The sequence below is a fragment of the Paroedura picta genome, chromosome 4 (genome assembly GCF_049243985.1).
Source record: "Paroedura picta isolate Pp20150507F chromosome 4, Ppicta_v3.0, whole genome shotgun sequence".
NCBI classification, from domain to species: domain Eukaryota; kingdom Metazoa; phylum Chordata; class Lepidosauria; order Squamata; family Gekkonidae; genus Paroedura; species Paroedura picta.
In genome coordinates, this window is record NC_135372.1 from 62,875,499 (window position 1) to 62,898,317 (window position 22,819).

At 46.1% G+C, this 22,819-nt stretch overlaps 1 protein-coding gene and 1 long non-coding RNA gene across 3 annotated transcripts in view; one reads left to right on the forward strand and one right to left on the reverse strand.

Annotated features, from left to right (window-relative positions):
- LOC143835477 (uncharacterized) overlaps positions 1-22,617 on the reverse strand; it is a 32,132-nt gene extending 9,515 nt beyond the window's left edge. The window contains exons 1-2 of the long non-coding RNA XR_013230162.1: positions 22,353-22,617; positions 14,170-14,319 (exon numbers count right to left, since the gene is read on the reverse strand). This is a non-coding gene — a long non-coding RNA (uncharacterized LOC143835477). The remainder of the gene's footprint in view (positions 1-14,169; positions 14,320-22,352) is intronic.
- DDAH1 (dimethylarginine dimethylaminohydrolase 1) overlaps positions 1-22,819 on the forward strand; it is a 162,406-nt gene that overhangs the window by 63,984 nt on the left and 75,603 nt on the right. The window contains exons 1-2 of one of the 2 annotated variants that reach the window (XM_077333134.1): positions 19,566-19,820; positions 20,297-20,392. The exons of the other annotated variant lie outside the window; for it this stretch is intronic. Of the exons in view, the coding sequence (XP_077189249.1) occupies positions 20,390-20,392 (3 nt within the window). The 5' untranslated portion in view covers positions 19,566-19,820; positions 20,297-20,389. Of the gene's footprint in view, positions 1-19,565; positions 19,821-20,296; positions 20,393-22,819 lie in introns of those variants that run through there. 2 annotated transcript variants of the gene reach the window in all.

A 22,819-nucleotide genomic window follows, 5' to 3' on the forward strand; every position in this document is an offset into this window, starting at 1 on the left:
CAAGCTACTGCCTATACCCAGCTATTTTGAGGAGCTCTATTATTCACAGCAATTTCAGTTCTAGCAAGCCATGACAAAGAAAGACAAGGACACTTCATTTTATATCTGAGGGATCACTTGTCTCCTTATGCTACCTGCAGGGCACTTCACTCTGCGAGTGCTAATCTACTGGAGGTCCCTGGCCCTAAAGAAGCATGCCTGGTCTCGATCTGGGCCAGGGCCTTTTCTGACCTGGCTCCAACCTGGTGGAATGAACTCCTGGGAGAGCAGAGGGTCCTAACAGAGCCATCAGAGTTCCACAGGGCCAGCAAAATGGAGTTCTTCTGCAAGGTCTTTAGTTGAGGTCAGAGCCAGGAACAACGGGGGATCCTCCTCAGGCTATCTGGTAACATCCAGCGTACCCCATCCTGTGGGATGGATGGGGGAAGGGACTATACCACCTATCTTGTTTTGTCTTCTTTTTACCTATGATCTGTTCTGTTATGGGATGGGGTTTTTAATCATGTTTTTAGGGGGGGATTATATTGTACCCCGCCACAAGTCTCCGGAGAGTGGCAGGCTAAAAATCAATCAATCAAATAAACAAATAAACAGGCTTATGGAGGTATGTCATTGCATATCTGCTAATCACAATCCAGTCCAAGCCACTCCCCATTTGGAAACAAATACTCTAAATTTAAGCTGAACAAAATAATTTCTGGTATCTAAGTGATTTTGGCCAGGGAGAAGGGAAGGGGGGAGGCAGGAAACAGTGATCAGGGCACCTCGGAGAGATCAGAGAGGGGACTTGAAGGGGCACCTGACATCCCACCACTACGAGCTCCTTCACTCCCCCCCCCCCCCATCACAGTGGGCTTCACCTCATGGAATACCCTCACCAACCCTGGCGCGGACACATCCTCAGCCTCGACCTATTCATTTGTGGTGTCAGGAAAGCCTTTCCAAGAGGCAAATTACTGCAGCCTCCCCCGGTGTTCACGAGAGTCCACAATGGCAGAGAGTTTGTACAGCTCCACTTTTGAAATGTTAATCAATGGACAGGCGCTCCAGCCTGCTCGTCTCCAGTATTTCACACCTGGCTGGGTTCAAACACTTCCACCATGGGAAAGGATTTCTTGCGCTCCAGGGACGGAGGGAGGAAAGTTCTACTCTTGTGCCTATAAAGCCTGGGTCTGATCTAAGAGCAGCATCACAGTCAATTTTCCTGTTCCACGTATTGCCTCAGCTAAGTGATCGTCTGTTTATCCTATGTTCAATAGAATTAACTTTTGGTGAAATGCCAAGACTTGGTAGTCACTGAGTGGGGAATCGAGGAAGGGCTTCACAGCTGCACTTTTGCCTTGGATCCATGACAGGAATCAGGAAACAGAGACAGAAAAGATGGGGGGCTATGTTAGATCTCTGTACAGAGTGTAACTGATTTGGAAGTTGAGATATCTTAGTTTTCTTGCTTGCTTGCTTGCTTCCAAGTCACAGCCAACTTACGGCAACCTCATAGGGTTTTCAAAGCAAGAAACATTCAGAGGTAGTTTCCTATTACTTGCCCCTGCATAGCAACCCCAGGTTTCCTGGGTTGTCTCCCATCCAAAAACTAGGGCCAACTCTGCTTAGTTTCCATGTTCTGACGAGATTGGGTTATCCAGGAAAGTTGTCAGACCTTTTAAGCACACCCTTCCCAGCTGTTCTCAGTCTCAGTAAGGGGGAAGGAACAGGCAACCCATCCCCAGGTATAAAGCAATCCCATTAAGAAAGGTCTGAACAAAACCGGGCTGTTCAGGGGAAGAGTGATAAGCCATGTCCTATCTTGTGCTGGTGTTTAAAGCGTTTCCCCCTAGCTTCTCTAACTTCTGATATTGAGACTGGGCTGGGAAAAATGATAGAAAACACCAGAAGATACAAATGAAGCAAGGTTTAGCTCTTCCCAGTGAGAGCCAGTGTGGCGTAGTGATTAACCATTTTAAGCCATTTTTAAAGATGTAAAAATTGTTGGAGTGAATGACTCAGCATGCTTGGACAATGGTGGCAGGGGTGGGTCACTCTAAGTATGTATAGGTGTTATCTCTTTGAATGGGATCCCACTCTTTGTCTTTACCTGAAAGCTGCCCTCTGACTTCTTTTCCTCGCTCGCTTTGTCTTCTCGCTCATTGCACATGGCCTTTCATGGAGAAACATGTCTTTGGTGTAGAGACAGTACCTTCATACTCCCACAGATATGATGCTGCACAAGCTGGGCATTTGCCATAGGGAAAAGATGCTCTAGATTTGGCTTCTTTCTCTTCCTTTGACTTCAACCTGAATGTCAACTGGATCGACTTGAATAAATGTAAGTTTACTTTTGTTGCAATATACTTTTTTCTCTGTTGTGGAAGGGTTAAAGTGAGACCATTTATATGCAAATATTCTTAAATCTCTGAAGGAATTTGATGTTGCCTTTTTGCTTTAGAAACAGCCTTTGTAATAATTTTTTCACTTAGATGGTTCTACAATTAGCCCTTGTCCTTTTAATGCCAGCAGCTCACACATCAGCTGATTCTCTCCCATTAGCATGTCGTTAAGGTAATTTGTAGCTGAGCTTCTGTTTCAGATGTTTCTCTCAATCTTTTCTCATATTCAGCTGTGCCAGCTTTTTTATAAAATGACCCTGCAAGACTCTTTGAGATAATCTGTGTGTGTTCTCTTTCAATATAACTTACTGTAAACTCTGCTGCGACATTGCTTGGGTACATTTATGTGTATCAGTGTGCAATTCTTTTAGCAAAACCTGCTTTTTTTGTCTAATTTATGCTGGGACAGGTGTGTCAGCATACATTGCCTCAGTTCAGCAAAAAGAAAATGCCTTTATAGCTATCCCCACTTCACCTGTGGGCAGAGAATTTACATATGTTTATATAAGGTTCATCTATAATGTGAATCCTATTCATATGCATACCTTTGGTGAGCAACTACTATGTATGCTCTCTTGAATGCCGTAAAAAATAAATAACTGCTGCTTTTGTCTCTTAATATCTGCTATGCCAACTCTAAGTAGCAGCTGGAGGTATTTCATTATTGGCCAGTCTGTTGCTCCCTGAGGACTAACAAACTTACTATACGATAAGCTTTTCTGGGTTTCAGCTACCACATCAGATACAATGTGCCAGGGCCTAACTGCAGCGTACCTGTAATGTATCTAGGTACAGATAGCAATTATGCAATTAACAATGCCATAACTATCTCATAAACGTGATGCGTTTACAAGTTTGAAAGCAGAAAGGGAATCACACCCCATTAACTTTGGATCAGACCCAGAGACTGTAATTAGACTGTTCTGAAGGAAACACTTATGTGCATTGCAGCAGAAGCAAGTGAATTTGGCTCGAATGTTGAAAGTGCTTTTGTACCCTGAACATGCAAAGTAAATCATTGTGACAGAATTGATGTGAGACTCTGCAGTATTGCTCATGCTTACAAAGGTACATTCCCTCAAATAAAATACAAAATCTTTGTCCTGTTCTATGCCTTCATGTATGTAAACAAAGGAAACCTATTTTTCTTTTCCCTTTTCCAATTCTTTTCAATAGCACAGGCTTTTGTATGGGAACCTACGATGGGCATTTTATACTGTGAAAAGATTTCCAAGGAGAGTGTGGACATGCATAGCAATTCATGAAATGTTTTGTTCTAAGATTTGCCCAGATAAGTATTTGAGACTAGCAAGATACCCACTAGAGTGGGAATGGGTGTAGAAATTCACCCACAAAGATGAACAGTGGCGGACTGAGCTATTAGTTGATGACACCTAATTCCCGTTCTATCTGGTTTTGTCACCATGCTTCATCTGTCCCCTTTTTCTTCCTCTGACAGGTCTTTTCTACCAACTGAGGGAACCTATTTATCTTCTTGTGATTTTGGAGGAACTGTGACGTCCAGCAGTCCGCCCTGTTGGATTTACACTGGCTGGGTCGTCACTCCTGGGGTCCGGGGTGGGGCCAACCCTTAGCTTTCTGTGTATGGTGGGGAAGAGGGTGTTTCCTCTGCAGAGACTTCCTCCTCCAAATCACTTATCTCTGGGGAGTCTTCCTCCTCCAAGTCACTTATCTCTGGGGAGTCTTCCTCCTCCAAGTCACTTATCTCTGGGGACTCTGTTGGTGCTGTCATTACTGCCAACACAGCCCCATCCACCAGCAAAATAAGCCCCATGCAGCGGAACTAATCCGCTGCTGCTTTGTTTTCCAGTGGGACACATTTTAGCACCAGAACAGAACCAGCACTGAAATGTGTCCCACATATGGATACAGACTGCTGCAGAGGATGCAGCCCTGTGGCAATGTGCCAGTAGCAGTATGGCTCTGCTGTTGCCATGCGGAATGAGCCTTAAACAAGCATTTTATGTAAATAACAATAAAGGTTTAAGTACTTACAGGTAGGTTTTAAAAAACAGATCAGCTTTACAAGTCTCCAGATAGTCAAAGGAGAAACTTAACTGAGGCATGTTCATTTAAGCTATTTGTGGCTTCAGTGTGTGGTTTGAATTCTCTTGAATATTTGCAGGTACAGACTTTCACTAACTAGCCACTAGGTTAGATGAACAGGATTCCACCCACACCAGCTTGCCTTTTCCTAGAAGTCAGACTAGATGGTACCAGGGTTCACAACCAGGTACTTTGTTTTCTCCCAGACATAGAGTTACATCACTCTGCCATGCTACCAGATGATACCATGCTTCAAACTGCTCTTTGGCTGAGGCAGGCCCCAAACTAAGACTGCCTTTTCCTGCAGGCTGACCTGCACAAATTCCTGCTGTGCTCCTTGCGGGAATTCCATCTTACTTCTAGAAGATGATTGGATACTGGAGCAGCACTTCCATAGGTTCTGGGATGAAACCAGAAGAAGAAGAAAATGCCAGGAGACAAGCTGCTGCTGCACATTATTTGATTTCCATTCTGATATTTAGCGCTTTAAATTTTCCCTCTGCATCATCTATGATTGATCTGTGGTGACACTACCTTTCCTCCATGATATCCAGGAGCATATATAGCTCTCTACATTTGAGGAATCCGCTCTGAGAACTGCAGTATTAGGTGTTTTTTGTCGGATTAACTTCCTCCCCAGCACCTCCAATGCTCCAAAGCAGTCTGCCGCTGATTGGTCAGGGAGTCAGTTCAAAGACTGCATGGTTCCCGGTTGCCATTCCCTCGCAAGACTTATTTTTGCCCTCATTTTGGGAACTGTTTTAAAGTGACTGTTCTCCAAAAGCCCACACTTCTCTCAGCAGAGATTTGCCTCTTGGATTTACTTCCCTCTCCTAGTTCTCTGTGAGGCAGCTGCCTCCCCTCTCCTGCCCCAACCCCGCTCTTGCAGAAAAAGAAAGTAAGGTAAATAAGCATCCTCATGCTCCACGTGCCCCTCCCCAGGGTTGCTCTGGCTGTAGACTCAACACTAGTCAAAAGGCAGAAAATAAAGCATTCTGCAGCCATGTGCTCCTTCAATGTGGGCTAGAGCTTCACATGACCTCCCCCCAATTAAGTGGGAAGGAGACTGAAAATTGGGACAATGCAAATACTGAAAGGGTGACGTGTTTAAAATCGGGGAAAAGGAAGGCTGTAGATATCTGTTCAAATTGACCAGGATTCAAAGTGAGAAGAGCCTTGTCAGGCAAAGGTTTGAATGGCTGGGTCCCCTCCCCTCCCGACCCCCATCAGGCCTATCATTGGCCACTTTGGGAGGTGGCAGGCTCACCTGCCCATGTAGGAAGAGAAAACCTTGATTTAATAATAATAATATAATACTAATTTTAAAAAATCTTCACACACCGTGGCACACCCCAGAGGCTCCCGCAGCACACAAGTGTCCACCTGCACACTGGTAGGGAATCCATGCTCTATGGGGTAAAAATATCTCTTTCCAGTTGCAAGTAATGTATGTTGAAATCCATGTCAGAATTATAACATTTTTCAAGTTGATAACAAATGCCCTTTGATGTGTTTGTTTAGATGACATGTCTTTGGTTTTTTCCTAATATCTAGATGTGAAATTTAAATAAAAGATCTATTTGACATCATATATTCATTTACCTCTCATTCTGTCCTTCCCTCCCTCTCCTCTTTCATCCACATACCCAGTCTATATTTCATGAGGACTTTTAAAAAACAGAGATTCCCCACCCATCTCCCATTTTACCAAAAGCCACATTCTCTTTAATGTTTCTGGCTTTTTGTTTGTTTTTAGCTTCTCAGTTCTATTTATGAATATTGCCAGTGCTATAATGGAACAGTTATTTAAATAGAAGTATGCTTAATTTATTATAAAAGCTCATTTTATTTGCAAGGTCTAAAAATATATGTTTTCTTTGCTGTGTTTCCTTATTGACAACAATGACGAGTTACAGGGTGCCCTATCCTGGGGCTTCTGTTTGTTCTGTGTGTGTAATAGTTCCTCTTTCCCCTTGGAAATGGTTGCAAACATTTCTAAAACATCTTATATTAAATCCTGCAACTCTTCCCAACACAGATAAACATACTTCAAAGGTAATTTTCCAAACCTATTTTGAGAGGTGTCATTAAGGAAGAACATTTAGGAGAGGGTGGTGTAGAACAGATGGCATCGTTATCTTTGGATGTGAATTCTTACATGTTTCGTATGAATACGCCCTTGCACATGACTCCCCCCCATAGTTATTTTTGTTGCAATTAGTACTGTTTTGTAAGGATATCTGAATCTTTCTGCCTGACAGCCCCTATTTTATAAATGGAGAATATTCCAAGGGTTTTAATATTTTATCTTCATTTCTTCTGATCAGTAATGGTTCTGATTTACCTTAATCCTAAGAGGCTAAGATTCAGAGAAAGGATATAAACATGTAGGCGAGGACCACCTGCACAGCTGTTTTTGTCCCAGCAATCCTCCTTATAAATTGAACAGTAGTTTGTCTCCTCTGAATCAAATCTCAGATCATATGCATGGGTCTCTGTCTCATCCTTCCTTCTTTTTTGAACCTGTGGGCACCTTTGTGATTTTGACACAGTGTGATGGGGCAGCCACAAAATGGCTTCCCCAGAATGGTGGAAGCAAAACCAGCCGTACAATGACTGCTGCAGCTTACCCTCAGTCACACAGTGAAGATAATTGTGCTGTGGTGGCAATTGCCACTAAAGTAGCATTTAAAACAAAATCCGTACAATCAATTAAATCTCCAGTGGCCCATAATAACCCAACCACAGTAGCCCAATGCAGTGGTGTTGCCATGATAACCATTGATGGAAGCAAGGACCTGTCTCTAACATCATGCTGCCACAAGTTAGGTCCAGAACATGCAGGGAACAGAGGAAGCACAGCACCCTTCCTCCCCAATATAAAATGGACCATAGGAGCGATGGGAGGAACATACTCCAGGGAGCTCTAGAAAAGTGGGTTTGAGTCCCTTCTGCTAAGCAGACACACAGGGAAGGAAAGTGGCAACTCTGACCACATATTCCTTATGCCTCTGTAGCTCATTTGGCAGAGGCAACCCCAATAAAATATACGACAAGACTCCACTCTAGGTCTTTGGCTGAGTGCTGAGGAACACCATTCTTGTGCCAGGCAAGGGAGATACAGGCTCTGGGGCAACCATGAGGGAGTCCATGGCTACATTAACAGAAAGCATTCCCAGTTCAGATCCCATTGGAAAGAACCTGGCAAAATATAAAGCTCAATATTTGGCCAATAACAGGCCAATTGGCAGCAGATAGGAAGAGGCAAGACTGGGGGCTTTTCTGCACACGATAAATATAGTGAGATGCTTACCTGATGTAGGCATTATATACTGGCCGCTCTGCATGATGTTGCCCACATCTAGCATGTGGCCAGCTGACAGCTCACTACACCCTCCATTTTAAAGTGCGAGTTTGGAAATCACATAAAGTGGAATCACATAAAGCACCCAAAGAGCAACCAGCATGCAGCCAGTAGAAGGAAGGTATGAAGGCTCAAGTACACTACAGTCATCTGTATCATCCTGCCCTCGCACCCATCTCCCTTTTCCCAGGGACAGGAGTTTCTTCTTTTAAATGGCAAAGTGCCTGGAGCAACAAATAGGCGGACACACATATAGGTGATGGCAGAAATAAAATGTTTTTATGTGCTGTGACACAAAGCATACCTCTTGAAAATCCCCCCCCCAAATCAAAGGACTTATGAATCACTAAGGGTCTGATCTGGCCGATTTGGCTTCAGCTCCCATTAAAGTCAATATGGCCATTGGTTATAATGGGAATTTCAGCTTTTCTGCCTTTCCCGGTGCCCAGGGGAGTGAGGGTTTGTTATAGCCTCCAAAATTTCAGGGCAGCGAATTCCATAACTATTGGTACAGGGGGTCCACTTTTAGGTGCTCCCAAAGAGGGTGCCCCCATGCCTCCATTATATCCAGTGGAGAGTCCGTCCCATCTTTAACCCCCCCCCCCCCCCCGCGGCGCATAAATATTTGAGTAAGGGCTGTTGGGGAGGAGTTAGGGCGGGACCTGTCTGGGATAAAAACTCGGAGGGGACCAATCAGGAGCTGCGAAGTAGCTCCTGATTGGTCCCCTCCGAGTGCCACTCGGGGGCGCGCCTCCCTATTGGCCACTTGGCCCGTCCCGGACTCTGAGCCCACACTCCGTCCCGAGATGCTTCGCTGCTGGGAAAGGAGCAGGGCGGCCGCGTCGAAGACACGGCCGCCCTGCTCCTTTTCCGCCAGCCAACCATCCCGCCAGCCAACCTCCTTCCCCGCCAGCCAACCTTCCCTCCCCACAAGGAATCCACACAAATACCAGCCCTGCAGCCTCGCTGCTGCCTGCTAATACTGGCCCTGCAGCCTTGCTGCGGCTCAGGCCCTCCTGCGCCCTTCCGACAACGATGACGATAGCCCGGCAGAGCCCGCCGCCGCCCACCCCCTTCCCGCCCCGAGCCCCAGCCCACCACTTCGAGATGGCCGCTTACTGCCTTCCCCGGCTGCCCCCGGACTTCGCCGCCACCACGAACATGCCCTGCAAACGCACACACTGTCGCCCACACAATCCACCGCCAGCTATGCGCCTGCGCCGCTGCCGCGCCACGCAACAAGCCCACCCACCTCCCAACTAGCCTCCTTCCATGATGCCTCGCCTGCCTGCCACGACAGCCCCTGGACTGCCGAGGACACTCACGGACACCGGCCACAACCTCCGCCACTCCCAGCCACCATGCACCAGGTTCGTTTCACTCCGACATCGGCCCACTGCCATGCCGCCATGCCCGGCCGCCCAGCCATCCCAAACACAACCTTCCCGCCGCGCGCACTCGCTCCGGCCCCTCGACCGGACACCCAGCCTCCGGACACTTTTAAACTTCCGACCCTGGCCTCGTACAAGCCTACCGTCATCAGAAGTGAGGAGGAGGACAACGGCTTCTCCAGGCCCAGCCACCGCTCGGCCCACCTCACACAGCCGACCCCGCCCACGCTGGAGCCTTCTGCCGTCTGGCTGGAGCCCCCCAAAGGACCCATCTAGCACCCATTTTATTTTAATTTAAAATGGGCTTTTAATCTAGTAGCTTATAATGGAGGGATGAGTGCACCCTATTCAGGAGCACCTAGACGTAGATCCCTTGGACCAATCATTCTGAAATCTGGAGGGGAGCCAGGGAAGAGCCTCCAGGAGGTACTGTGGAAGTTTGGTGGCTGTACCTCAACCCCCCCCCCCAGGCCCTAGGAAATCCAGAAAAACCAAAATGCCCATTGTAGTCAGTGGAGGAAGGGGATTGGTTGGTTGAATTGATTGACAGGCGGAGGCGCAACATGTATATGATGCATTGCTCTCTTCCACCATTTCCAGCCACAGATGTGGAGAGTGAGACATGCAAAAAGGTAACAGACAAAGACGAGACAACAGAAAGGTGAGGAAGGGCTAGGAAGCCCAATGAAATGAATAGTGCTTTGCCATTCAGCTGGCGTAACACTACTTTTACTAATGTGTGGAAATGTCCTGGAAGTTGGAACCCATACCTTTCTCTGATCCTGCACAGTGCACCAGTTTTCTCCCTTTTCTACTCCCATAATTACAAGTCATCACTGAACTATAGCGATCAGTCCCCCTGGAGGATGAACTCTGTGGTATTATACCTCCCTCCACTCTCCAACCTCCACAAGTCCCTCCACACTCCAAACCCCCTGCTTCCTCAGCCTTCTTCCCTAAATCTACAGGAATTTCCAGTCTGGCATTGGCAACCCTAGCTGGTGGGCTTTGGGCCAGGTAGTGTTGCAAGCAAGCATTACTGGGGATGGCGTTTGCCATCATAGCAGAATTTCTACTTAGTGGTTCCCTGGTGTCACCCGATTCCCCCAAGTCGGGGGGCTTCTTCTGTTATTTCCTTCACTGATCCACAGATCCAGTTTTGCAGGGGATCTTCAAGGTTGCTGACTGAAGCCTCACAGTGTTTGCAAGAAACTTGCTCCCACAAGACAGCTATATAGGGATGGACTGTTTCTTCAGTATTACGGGCTACAAGGGAAGTGTATTATGACCTGAGGATTTGGCTGGGTATAGTGAGGTTGAAGGACAGGAAGGCCTGGAGGATCATTGTCCATGGGGTCGCGATGGGTCGGACACGACTTCGCACATAACAACAACAAAGTGAGGTTGATTTAGATAGCATCAGATTCTGATGATGTGCTTTGAGTAATCTGCATGTGAGATAGATGCCAAGTAATAGGTGACAGATATACTGCACACAGGCTATGGTATAGATTCTGGAATTTGTGAAGTCAAATATGGGGAGCCTGCTGCCTTATTTCTGATCATTTTGTGCATATTGTCTTCATGTTTACAGACGTATCTCAACAATTGCTACATCTGGAAACCTGATTATTTAAGAAAAGGAATTTTAGGAATTTTAATGAGCTCATTTTCACAGCCATGCCTTGGAAATTGCCCATCTATGAGGACTTTATCTTTTGGTCTCTAGACTCATTAGCCATTCTATTTGGCATAAGAAAATGGACCATCTGTATTTTGGACTCTTTAGTTTGATCCTCTCACATGCAGAGAGCAGCTTATTCCATAATGTGAAGCTTTTTTTTTTTTGGCTAGCTTCTCTTTTCAAAAAATTTGAATTACACCATCTAAAGATTTTTAAATTACACCATCTAAAGATGATATTTATGGAGTAGCCCGAAGTATATTTGCCTAGCATGATCTATGAAACATAGAATGCATTGTTATGAAAACAGAAAATGAATAACAGATATAATATTGGATTAATGCCTAGTCAATGCTGTATTTACTATTCAAAACCTTGGGCATTTTTGCACCCATTAAATATATTAAAATGCTTACCTTAAGTAGTCATTATATTCTAATCCCTCCATATGACGTTGCCAACATCCGGCATCTGGGCAGTAACCAGCTTGCTACATCCTCTATTTTAAAGCACTAATTGGGAAATCAAATAAACTGGATTCCCCAATTTATTTAGCGCAAGCTACAGGAGAGCAACAAGCAGGCAACCAGCAGAGGGAAGGTATGGAGGCTCAAATGCGCTAAAGGCACCTGCCTCATTCTGCCCTCACATCCGCCTCCCTCTCCCCTGTTCCCAGGGATGGGAATTACTTTTTAAAAATGCCTAACTTACTGGAGCAATGAATAGGCGGTCAAGTGTGCAGGCGATGCCAGAAATATTTTTTTTCCACCCAAAGTTGTTACACAAAGCATGCCTCTCTAAAGTCCACCCCAATATCAGGAATGAGATTAATATTTTTAAGTATCAAGACTCTTGATTCCATAAGGGGTGGCATTCTAAAAGCACTATGCATCTATGAACTATGTATCTATGATTAGATGCATAGGCCTTTGAATTGAGAACTATAATTTCTTTAAGCTAGATGGACTGTCTCGGAGTCCCTCTTCCCCGGGTCCTGCAAGAACTGTAAATTTTTTGAAGAAAACAAAATAGTGGGAATTGTGGGACCTTTAAAACAAGGAGAAAGAGGACTGGCTGCTCGGCTTGATTGACAGGTGGAAGAGAGTCGCGTGTAAAACACGTTGCTCTCTTCCACCATTTTCACCAGGTGATGTGGAGGGTGAGAAGTGTGAAAAGGCGGCAGACTAGAATGAGGCAGCAATAAGGTGAGGAGGGGCCGGGAGGCACGATAATGTTTAGTGCTATGCCATTCAGCCGACATAACAGTATTTTTGCCGATGTGCAGAAATGTCCCGTTTTATACGAAGAGAAGCTTAACACCGTTCTTTTTAATTTTAAAATGTATGTGTGTTAATGAGTTATAGAAAAATGACACACACAATTGTCCAGTGTCCTAAAGATAAACATACTCTCTAATGTAGATTTAGGTGGGTAGCTATGTTGGGCTGAAGCAGCAGAACAAAGTATGATTTTATTGGCACCTTTAAGAGCAACAAAGTTTTATTCAGGATATGAGTTTCCGTGTGCATGTATCTGACAAAGTGTGCATGCACAAGAAAGCAACTTGGTTGCTGGACTTAGGCTTTGTTACATTTCACAGTGCAATCAGGGACATGCTTGTAGCTCCCTGGGTCTCCTCATCAGGATCACTTACTTGGTCCTAGCCCCTCCACTATTGCATATTGTAGAAGGCTCTGCTCTGCCTGATGGATACTGTATTTGTTTATTCCTCACTGCTTTTAAAAAAGCCAAGATGGTGTTTCTCCTTTTGGTTCAAGATACAGCAGAAACTTAGGGGCTTTCCGCACTCCTTCAAAATCGCACAATGGTTGCCAATTGAAAACGCTACAGTTTTGCCATTATGCACAACGTCGTTGACAATTTGCCACACACCTGAAACCGATCCGCAAAAAGCGCTTCCTTGTAGCACTTTCAGGGAAATCCCCAAAAGTGGATTCACCCTCCGGAAAGCGCTACACTCCTGCAACCAATCTGCAACACTAGCGGGAAAGTTCTGTGCGTTACCATTGTTGTAGTTTCTACAAAGTCCTTCCCCCTGGCTCTCTCCTCTGATCTTCCGGCGAAGCGATCGCCATTTGTTTTCTCCAAGCGAGCAGAGATCAACACACCGGTGAGCCTCCATTTAGAGGCTTCCCCGGCTTCAGTCCCTCCCCAGAGCTGTTTAGTCACTAAGCACAAACAACAGAGAAGCCCGTTTGCTGATGTATTTTCCCTTTATTTTTCACACTGTTTTTGGCCGAAAATCGTGCCCGTGAGGGGGGGGATTTTTTTTTCACTCGGGGGGGGAGCGTGGCATCGATGAAACGGCAGCTCAAACACACCTGCCAGCTGGATGGGTCTCTCCGTTGCAACGAAGCAACGCATATTCGTTGCAACGGGTGTGTTTTTTTTTAACCTTTCTTAAAGGGAAAGGGGCTGTTTGGGAGCATGCTAATGGCCGCCCATTGGCTGCTTGACGGCCAGGGGCGGGACGAGCTCAGCAATAGCGCTTCCTTTCTAGCGATTTTTGCCGAGACCGGAAGCCTGTGGGAAACGATAGAAACGCAACTGGATTCCACTACAAAGGCAGGTATGCATAACGACGAATTCCACTATTTTAAATGGCGATTTTTTGTTCAGCAAACAATTTGCTACAAGGATCCCGGTGCGGAAAGCCCCTTATAATTGCTCCAAAATATATTAGCAGGAGTTCAAAATATACTTGCTTTGTGTAGGGCACCTTAGTGATCATGTATGTACACTTACATGAGTATGTGCACTACACTAAAAAGGCATTAGAATCATAGAGTTGGAAGGGAACTCCAGGGTCAAATAGTCCAACTCCCTGTACAATGCAGGAACTCACAGCTACCTGCCTACCCAATTTCATGGCCAAGTGATCCCCCCACCAAAAATCTCCAAATCCAGCCTGGAGGAAATCCACCTACCATCCCACAATGGTGATCAGGTAAGCAAGGAAGGGCTACAAAAGACGAACACTGGCACATCCTGCCCACCTACTCACAATCTGCCAAAGTTCATAAAATCAGCATTTTTGTCAGATGACTAGCCTCTGTTTAAAAACTTCCAAAGAAGGATAACCCACCATCTCCTTAGGAATCCTGTTCCACATACAGAAGAAGTTCCTCTGTCAAGAATTTCTTCCATATGTTTAGGGAAAAAATTATTTTGAATTAATTTCTTGGGCAACAGAATACAACTCTCCTTCATCTTCTATATGACAGTCCTTCAAGTATTTGAAGATGATTATCATATTACCTTTTAGTCATCTTCTCTCCAGGTTAAGCAGACCAAGCTCTCCCAACCTTTCCTCATATGATTTGGTCTCCAAACCACCCATCATCTTTGTAGGCCTCCTCTGGACACGCTCCAATTTGTCTACATCTTTCTTCAGTTGTGATGCTAAAACTGAACACAGTATTCCAAGTGAGGTCTAACCAGAGCAGAATAAAGCAGTAACATCAACTCGCATGATCTGGACACCATACTTCTGTTAATACAGTCCCAAATCCCATTTGCCTTTTTAGCCACCAAATCACACAGCTGACTAATGTTCAGTGTATGGTGTACTAAGACCCCCAGATCATTTTCACATGTACTTGCCAAGGCAAGTCTCGACCATCCTATGGTGATGCACTGGCTACCAATTGAGTTCCAGATCAGGTTCAAGGTTTTGGTGTTAACCTTCAAGGCCATCTGCAGTTTGGGCCCCACATATCTGAGAAACCACCTATCGCCTTATGCCCCCTGCAGGGCCTTGTGCTCAGCGGGTATGAATCTGCTGGTGGTCCCCGGCCCACAAGAAGTATGCCTGGCCTCAACCAGGGCCAGGGCCTTTTTGGTCCTGGACCCGACCTGGTGGAATGAACTCCTGGAAGAACCAAGGGCCCTGATGGAGCTTGTGCAGTTTCACAGGGCCTACAAGTCAGAGCTTTTCCACTGGGCCTACAAGTCAAGAGCTTTTCCACTGGTTATGACCTCTTGTGCATAAAAAGCTTGCTGTCACTGGATACCAGCATGGGAGCACAACACAGTCTACACCAGAACTTTTAATACTGTTCCAGTATCTTTCATATCTTTTTGTATAACATCCATCCAGGAGAAGAATTCTGGAGAACTTGAAAGTATGCATACTGTTATGTGACATTTGGTTGGTCCTAATAGAAGGCGTTATGTAAATTGGATTCCGGGTTTTTTAAAAATCTCTAAATATTGGGATTGTAAGTCTATGCAATGCAAGGGATAAATAATTTTTTATGCAGAGCCCAAATGTATACAAGAGAAGAATAAAGTCACTAATCTATAAGATCCCGAACTCTACTAATTCTGCTGCAATATAAATTGACCAGCAGAACTGAAATTAGTGAGAATCCTGATACATTCAAATGTACATACTTCAGGGTTCACCTCCTTTCCCAGCCCCTCCTAAATCTCAGTGGATAATCAGCACCTTTTGCCTATAGCACACATGCACATGAACAATAAGACTCAGAAATATAGGTACCAGTTTGGTTTCAGGCAGCAATGCTGGCAATGTTTTATATACTAAAAGTCTCCAGGCAGAGAAAGATCTTTCCCAGCCTGAGATCATTTTTACTGGTAATGAAATCTGGGACCTGCATGTCAAAAGTCTTCAGGTAAAAGGATCTCAGACAGCCGGGGCTGGGAGAGAGTTTTCTGCCTGAGCCTCTGGAGAGCTGCTGCCAATCATAATAAATAATACTGAGCTAAATGGGCAGCTTCAGATATTAATAAACAGCATGGCATTAAAACATCATTCTCTGAATGCAGATGCTGGTATTTTCTTTTTTCATTGAATGTGAAACTTTAATTTCTCATATGTTTCTCATCTCTATAATAATTCCTGACTTTTAGTGGCTTCCATCTTCAGAGAACAGTGGACTAATTAACTAATTCATAATAAAGGCCTTTTGAAAAATTCTATCTCCTTGGCCAATGTCATTGTGGAAGCTTTACTGGAAGCCATTTATCTGAAATGGACATAAATTATTTTTTCTTCCATCTCACAAAAAAATTACTTATTTTCTTTGCAGAACATATAAAACCAGATTGCAGGTCTCTGCCAAACATGCCATTTTTGTTGCAGTTATCAAGTCAGATAAATACAGTACTTTCACCTTCCAACCTAGAAAGGTCATTTAAAAGGATTGAATTAGGAAATAAAAAAAATGTAAAGGTCTAGAATATAACACTTGCATTGTGGAATCTGGCTTGGAGCATTGAAGCTGGGAGAATGAGAGACTTGATCAAGATCCTGAAGGTCTGAGGCCATGTTCCACTATAGCCTGTTCACAAGTTACAGTGAATGCATGTACAATCCATTCACAGTGTGCTCTTGATTTTTCTTTACATTGTATAAAGTAATTCCCATCGCTACAATCAACATATGTACAGCTGAACATGGTAGTGAAACCCAGATACAGAAACATAGGGCTGTTCCACCAGGCCCATGGGAGAGGCCAGGAAACAACATCATAAGATACTGACCTCCCTGACTGACTACCCATCCACCAATAAAATCTCCCCAAACTCTGCCAATCATAGAATCATAGAATAATAGAGTTGGAATGGACCTGTTGGGTCTTCTAGTCCAACCCCCTGCACTATGCAGGACACTCACATCCCAGTCGCTCGTCTACTGTAACCTGACACCCCTTTGCCTTCACAGAATCAGCCTCTCCATCAGATGGCTATCTAGCCTCTGTTTAAAAATTTCCAAAGAACCCACCACCTCTCGAGGAAGCCTGTTCCACTGAGAAACCGCTCTGTCAGGAACTTCTTCCAGATGTTTAGATGGAATTTCTTTTGAATTAATTTCATCCCATTTGTTCTGGTCTGTCCTTCTGGGGCAAGAGAGAACAATTCTGCTCCATCCTCCATATGGCATCCTTTTAAATACTTGAAGATGGTTATCAGATCCCCTCTCAGTCGTCTCCTCTCTAGGCTAAACAGACCAAGCTCCCCCAACCTTTCTTCATATGTCTTGGTCTCCAAACCCCTCACCATCTTTGTTGTGCTCCTCTGGGCACATTCCAGTTTGTATACATCCCTCTTCAATTGGGGTGCCCAAAACCGAACACAGTACTCCAAGTGAGGCCAAACCAGAGCAGAGTAAAGTGGTAGCACAATACTCCGTTTGATACAGCCCAAAATCCCATTTGCCTTTTTAGCCACTGAGTCACACTGCTGACTCATGTTCAATCAGGGGTCATATGGCATTGATGGATCCCAGTACAAGGGCAAAATTTATTCTCTTGCTCCCTCTGCGCCAGAACTGGCAGCAGGGTTCACTTGGCAGCAGGGTTCACCTCTTAATGTGGACAAGGAGGCACAACTCTATACTGGAAGGAGAAGCCCTATGTAACTACACTTAACAGAAAAAGGCATGATGTATTTGTGAACAGCTTGCAGAAGTGCTACTGCTTTCATTCTATGTGTTAGATCCAGTAGAAAAGTTCATGGGATGAATTGGGTCAGAGTAAGTGGAAGAGCTTACTGGATCCCACCCTATTCCAGTCTTACCCTTCACACATTTATCTTAACATACCACTAAAAAAGTGTGATAGAGGCTTCTAGCAGATCATCTGAGCATAGGTACAAATCCTGGTAATTTCTGAAGCTACAGCCCTGGTGTTCTTTGCTCAGTCCTTTGCTTAATAATTCCACACTAAGGATGCCAGTCCCCAGGTGGGACCTGAAGGTCTCCTGGAAATACAGCTCACCTCCAAACTATAGAGATCAGTTCCATTGGAGAGCATGGTTGCTTCAGAGGATGGGCTCTGTGACATTATATTCCACTGAGGCCTCTGTTCTCCCCAAGCTCCATCCTCACATTTCTAGGAGGTTCCTGACCTGGAAATGGCACCATGCCTCCCATCCCTTGCCAATGGCCAAGGGGATCTGGCAACCCTATTCTAAACTGCACACGTGAAAAAAAGCAGAATTATTTATGTTAAATGAGCCAATATAAGCACATCTGAACCATTTATTTCAGGCAGGTGTCCAAATATAGCACTGGCCTTGTATAAAACAGCTTAGTAGGAAAGTGTGGTATGAAATATTTGAAAACTAAACTTTCTTCTAGGAAGCCCATGGACTCATTCCTCTGTCATAAACACATTTTGATTTGAGTCTCACTGGACTTAAAAGCAAGCACAGTCAGTTTTAAACACATTGGGCATGAAAATAATTTCAGTGAAGTAGGGCTTTGATAGATTATACTTTCAATCCCAAACACACTGACCAGAGAGTAAATCCAATTTAACTCAGTGGGATTTACCTCTGGATAAATGTGAATAGTACCAGGCTATAATCTGTCCATTTTATAGATACTAAGCTTAATTGAGGAAATGATTTATCAATTAAATGAGTATTATCCTTCCGAAGTAGATGGTTTCAAGAAATAACATCTGTATATGTTCCCTGTGGCTAGCCCTTAACAATAGTTGGGCCACTGCATTCAGATTAGTTGTAGTTTCTTGGTTGTGTTTTATAGTTGCAATCCACCTTGAGTTTCTGTAAGAATGGCAGAGTATAAATGAAGTATATAAATAAATACATAGTAGAATACAAAGTTTTCTGTTTTGGTGCCATTTTCCTTCCTTCCTTCCTTCCTTCCTTCCTTCCTTCCTTCCTTCCTTCCTTCCTTCCTTCCTTCCTTCCTTCCTTCCTTCCTTCCTTCCTTCCTTCCTTCATCCACCCCTATGGCCTGGGGTAGATGCTGCCACATGGAAGTGGCACATCTTATCAACGATCTCTGGCTTGAACTCCCAGTATCACCCCACCATGGATTACCTGGTGGCCTTGGTCAGAGGTGGCTGATGCCACATGGTCATCTCCAGTTTATTGCGCTTTGCTTCGCCTGGGTCCCACCGTGCACATGGCGTTGGACCTGAACTGCCACCCCTCGGTTCTGCAGCCAGAGGATTAGTATAACTTGCCTTCCCATACCCTTTCAATGGTTGTTCGGGGGCAGGGAGGAGCTCACAACATGCAACTACTTTGTATTTTACTCTGGGGTTTGGGCTCATGGCATTGGTGGCAGGAGCAGGCTGGGGAAGAGGTTTGCTCCCCTTCCAGGCAGCGCAGAAGCATCACGGGAGCCTTCACAGGAGTGGCAGGTTAAAAATACAATAAAATAAACAAACAAATAAATAAATCTGCCCAGTGCTGCACTGAATTGTTTTTCAGTCTGCCATGCTTTTCCTTCCCAGTCACCCTGGCCACCACCAGGAGCAATTCTGCCACCTCTTGGTGCTATGCCTTCTGATGCTCGGCCACAGAGTGGGTTTCTGCCCTGAGATATACCATTTGAATGGAGATGCCCTCTGGAATGCTGGAATGAATCCTCTGGTCCTGCACAAAAGGGTATTTGAGTCCTCATTACCAAAGGTAACCCTTACAATCAAGCAGTGGAGAGGGTCTGGCTAAAGGGGATTCTATTATTGAGTGGCAGTACCCCCATAATAGTGGGAGGCCATGGCACTGAGGTGCTAGGTGGTGAGTGTGTGGGACATCGCTCACACGTAGCCCCCAGCTACGGGTCCCAGTATATTTTACCTGCTAAAATTTAGGCCAGTGTGTCTTCTGACACGTTTTCTGCTTCTCTTCAGGTGACTTTCAGGATGGGGATGCAGTCGCAAGGCCATCCATTTAAGTCAGTGAAGAGAGCCAAGGATCCATCAGTGGCTGCAGCAGCCAGGGCCAATCCCTGTCCCAATGGAGGAGAGTGACTCTGCCGTCGTCATGCTCTCTTCTCCACAGCTGGAGTGCTCTAATGACGTCCCTGGAACAGCCCTGGTCATAGTTTGGAAATCAGGAGGAGATGGTGCTGGGTGATGCTGAGAAGGATCATGGTGGCCAAGCATGTGGACCAGCAACCAAGGAAGGTAAGAAGATTCCATGGAAGGATGGCCAGCATGCGTTGGCATCAGCTACTACCTGGGTGCTTCCATTTATTATCTACTATATCTCCCTCCCCCCCCCCCCAGGTCTGGTTTCCCTAAAGTTTGGAGCTGATGTTACCAACCACCTATGTGCCCTGACCCCAACGAGGTGCATGGCAATGGCATCCTTCATGATCCTCTGATCACTGGGCATCATGGGGTCCCTGGTCCCATTGACTGAGGGGGAACCTACACGGAGCAGACTTGATTTCCTAAAAGGACTGTGGCCCTACCTCTGGCTAGACAGCTCCTCCTGGACCTGATACCATAGCTGCTGGTGGCCCAGAGGAGAGGAAATCCTGAACCACTGCCAAGTCCCATGTCAAGGGTCCTGTGTCTGGCCCAGTCCATCCCACCCATGCTTTTCTCCCAGTGAGTGGGAGTGACTGGAGATACATTCTGAGTCTTCTTCCCTTCAGGTGACTATCGGGGTGAGATCTTCCCTGCCATTCCGCCTTCCTGCTCATTCTCCAACAGGATGACATTGAGGATGTCATGGGGATGCTCTTGACATGGTGAGCACCCTGCTAGATGCTACAGCTACTAGTGATTGCAAGGCACCTGCACATCCATGACTGTGGCCCACAGGGATCCCCTTCCCAGTGACAGGTGGCCTGTCAGATTGATCTTAACTAAGAGAAGGGCTTTTTAGTAATGGCCCTGAGTGATGACCTTCATAATTCAGGAAATTGTTTGGGAGTTGCTGTCAGTTGACCAGCATACTTGATTTCTGATATTTTTACATTTGTTCTTAGTTGTTTTAAATTGGTTTATAGTGGTGGTTGTGATGTGAGCTATGGTTGTAAGCTATTTTGAGCTGTACACTGTAGCGGGATGTAAGTATTGAAAGTAAATAAAAAACAGCTTGATTCTGATCCCAGGCTTCACCGAGTGGCCAAACCAGGTCATACTACCCATTAGACCTTTGGATTTGTCATGGCAAGAAAACACAAGCTAAGCAGTGTTTCAGAGTTGGCCAGCATAATTCTGTTAACGAGGTTTTTCCTAACTACTCTCCGCTCAGAAAAAATATTGAATTTACTGTTGTAGGGTGTTTGGTTGGGATTACTCATTTAAAATGTTCAGGAAATAAATCAACAGTTTTCCTAGGTGGACTGTTAAAGGAGTAAATATTACTTTTTCCGCATGCCTCAGGTGAAGTCTGTATAAAGAAAGAATCGTAATTGTAGACAGCCTACGAACAATGCCTATGCAGTTTGCTGTTGCCATGCAAATAGCAGTGTCATACTTGGGAATGTTTCGGAAAGGGAATCAAAATCGAACATTAGGAACTGCGTTGTAATTAAAGACATTTGTAGAAATATTTTCAAAGTAATTCAGAGAGGAAATCTATTTGACATCTGGAATATTGTGTTCAGTTCTGGTCCTTCCATCTCAAAAGTAAAGCTGGAAATGAGAGAAGAAGAAAGGGGATGCCAGCCACCAGGTGGGACTGGAGATCCTCCAGGATTACAGCACTTCGTTAAACTACAGGCCACAGTTCTCCTGGAGAAAATGGATGCTTTGGAGGGTGGACATTATGTTATTGTAGCCCACTATGGTATTGTACTCTCCAGGTTCTACCTCCAAATCTCCAGGCGTTTCCCAACCTGGAATCCCTATAGCCCACTGCTATCCCTCGGCATCCCTATAGCCCACTGCCTGATAATGGCTAGGAGGGATGTAGGAACCCAAAAGTGGATCCTAATTTAAGTTGACCAGATTTTAAAAATGGTAAAGTGGGACACGTCTGCAGCCCGCGCCGTGTCATGGGGGGCTTCGCTGGCAGGAGGACTGGGGGGCTTCGCTGGCAGGTCTCCTCTGCCACTTTCCCCTCGTTTGAGCTCGCCCCTTGGTGGGAGGAGCCAGGCAGGCAGACGGCGGGAGGAGGAGCTGGAGCCATCTTGGGAAACGGAGCTAAGAGCTTGGCCGCCAGCGGGAGCTGCCTTGGACAAGGACCCTGTGAGCTAGGAGGAGCTGGCGAGGGATTGAGTGTGGTGGGATTGGCTGAGGTGGACCCCTCCCCTGTTCTCTGTGTGGCTGAAGCAGATTGGGTGCTGTCTGGGCGAGAACAGCAGGGCGGTGAGAGACAGGCTGACAGTTCCACCAGAGGCTCCTGATCCACCTTCGGCCTCTCCGCAGGGAGAAGAAACTGTGTGCGTGGAGGGGGAGGTGCAAGCATTAGGAGAGGGTCCTAGAGCCTTCGGAGAAACCCCGGGATGGCTAGCGATGACAGAGAAAGGAAAGTACACAAAAAAGTGCATGCCGACACCCAGCAGGGTGGGGAGGAACCAAGAGGCAGCTGCCGGCTCTTCCCACCCCCTGCCGGAGGGGCCTGGGCAAAGCCTGCCCCAATCACCCGCTCTGACTTAGAGAAGCTAGGAGCCTAGGGACACAGGAGCCTGAGAGCTCAGGGTGGGAATGGAGTTGCGGGATGCCAGGGAAGGGACAGCCCCAGGGAAAGAAGATACTTACCAGTGGTTAGGAGTCAGCAGCATTCCCTGGCTGAAGCAGACAGATAAGGCTCAGGCAGCCCGTGAGGGAGAAAGTGGGTGGGGAGTGATGCAGGAGGGGCAGGGCTTAACCCCACAGGGGCGAGCCGGGTGGCTCTGGTATGGCAGACTACAGCTGGTAAAGGTGGCTCGGGAGGCGGGCAACACGAGGTGGCCATGGCCCTGGAGCAGGCTCTGCAGGACACCCGCCAGGGGGACGGGGAGCAACAAGCAACCACAGGGCTGCAATGCCTGCACCAGCCAACTCCCTGCCCTCCCCTTCGCAGAAACAGGCGCCCTCCGCCAGCCCCCCTCACTAGGCTGGGCCTTGGAGGCTGTCACAACCCTGCGCCGCCCCCAGGTGCGCCCACTCCTGTGCAGCTGCAGCAACTGCCTGCAGGAAAAAATGGCCGAGAGCAAGCTGGACTGCTGGCGAGCCAGCAGCAGTAC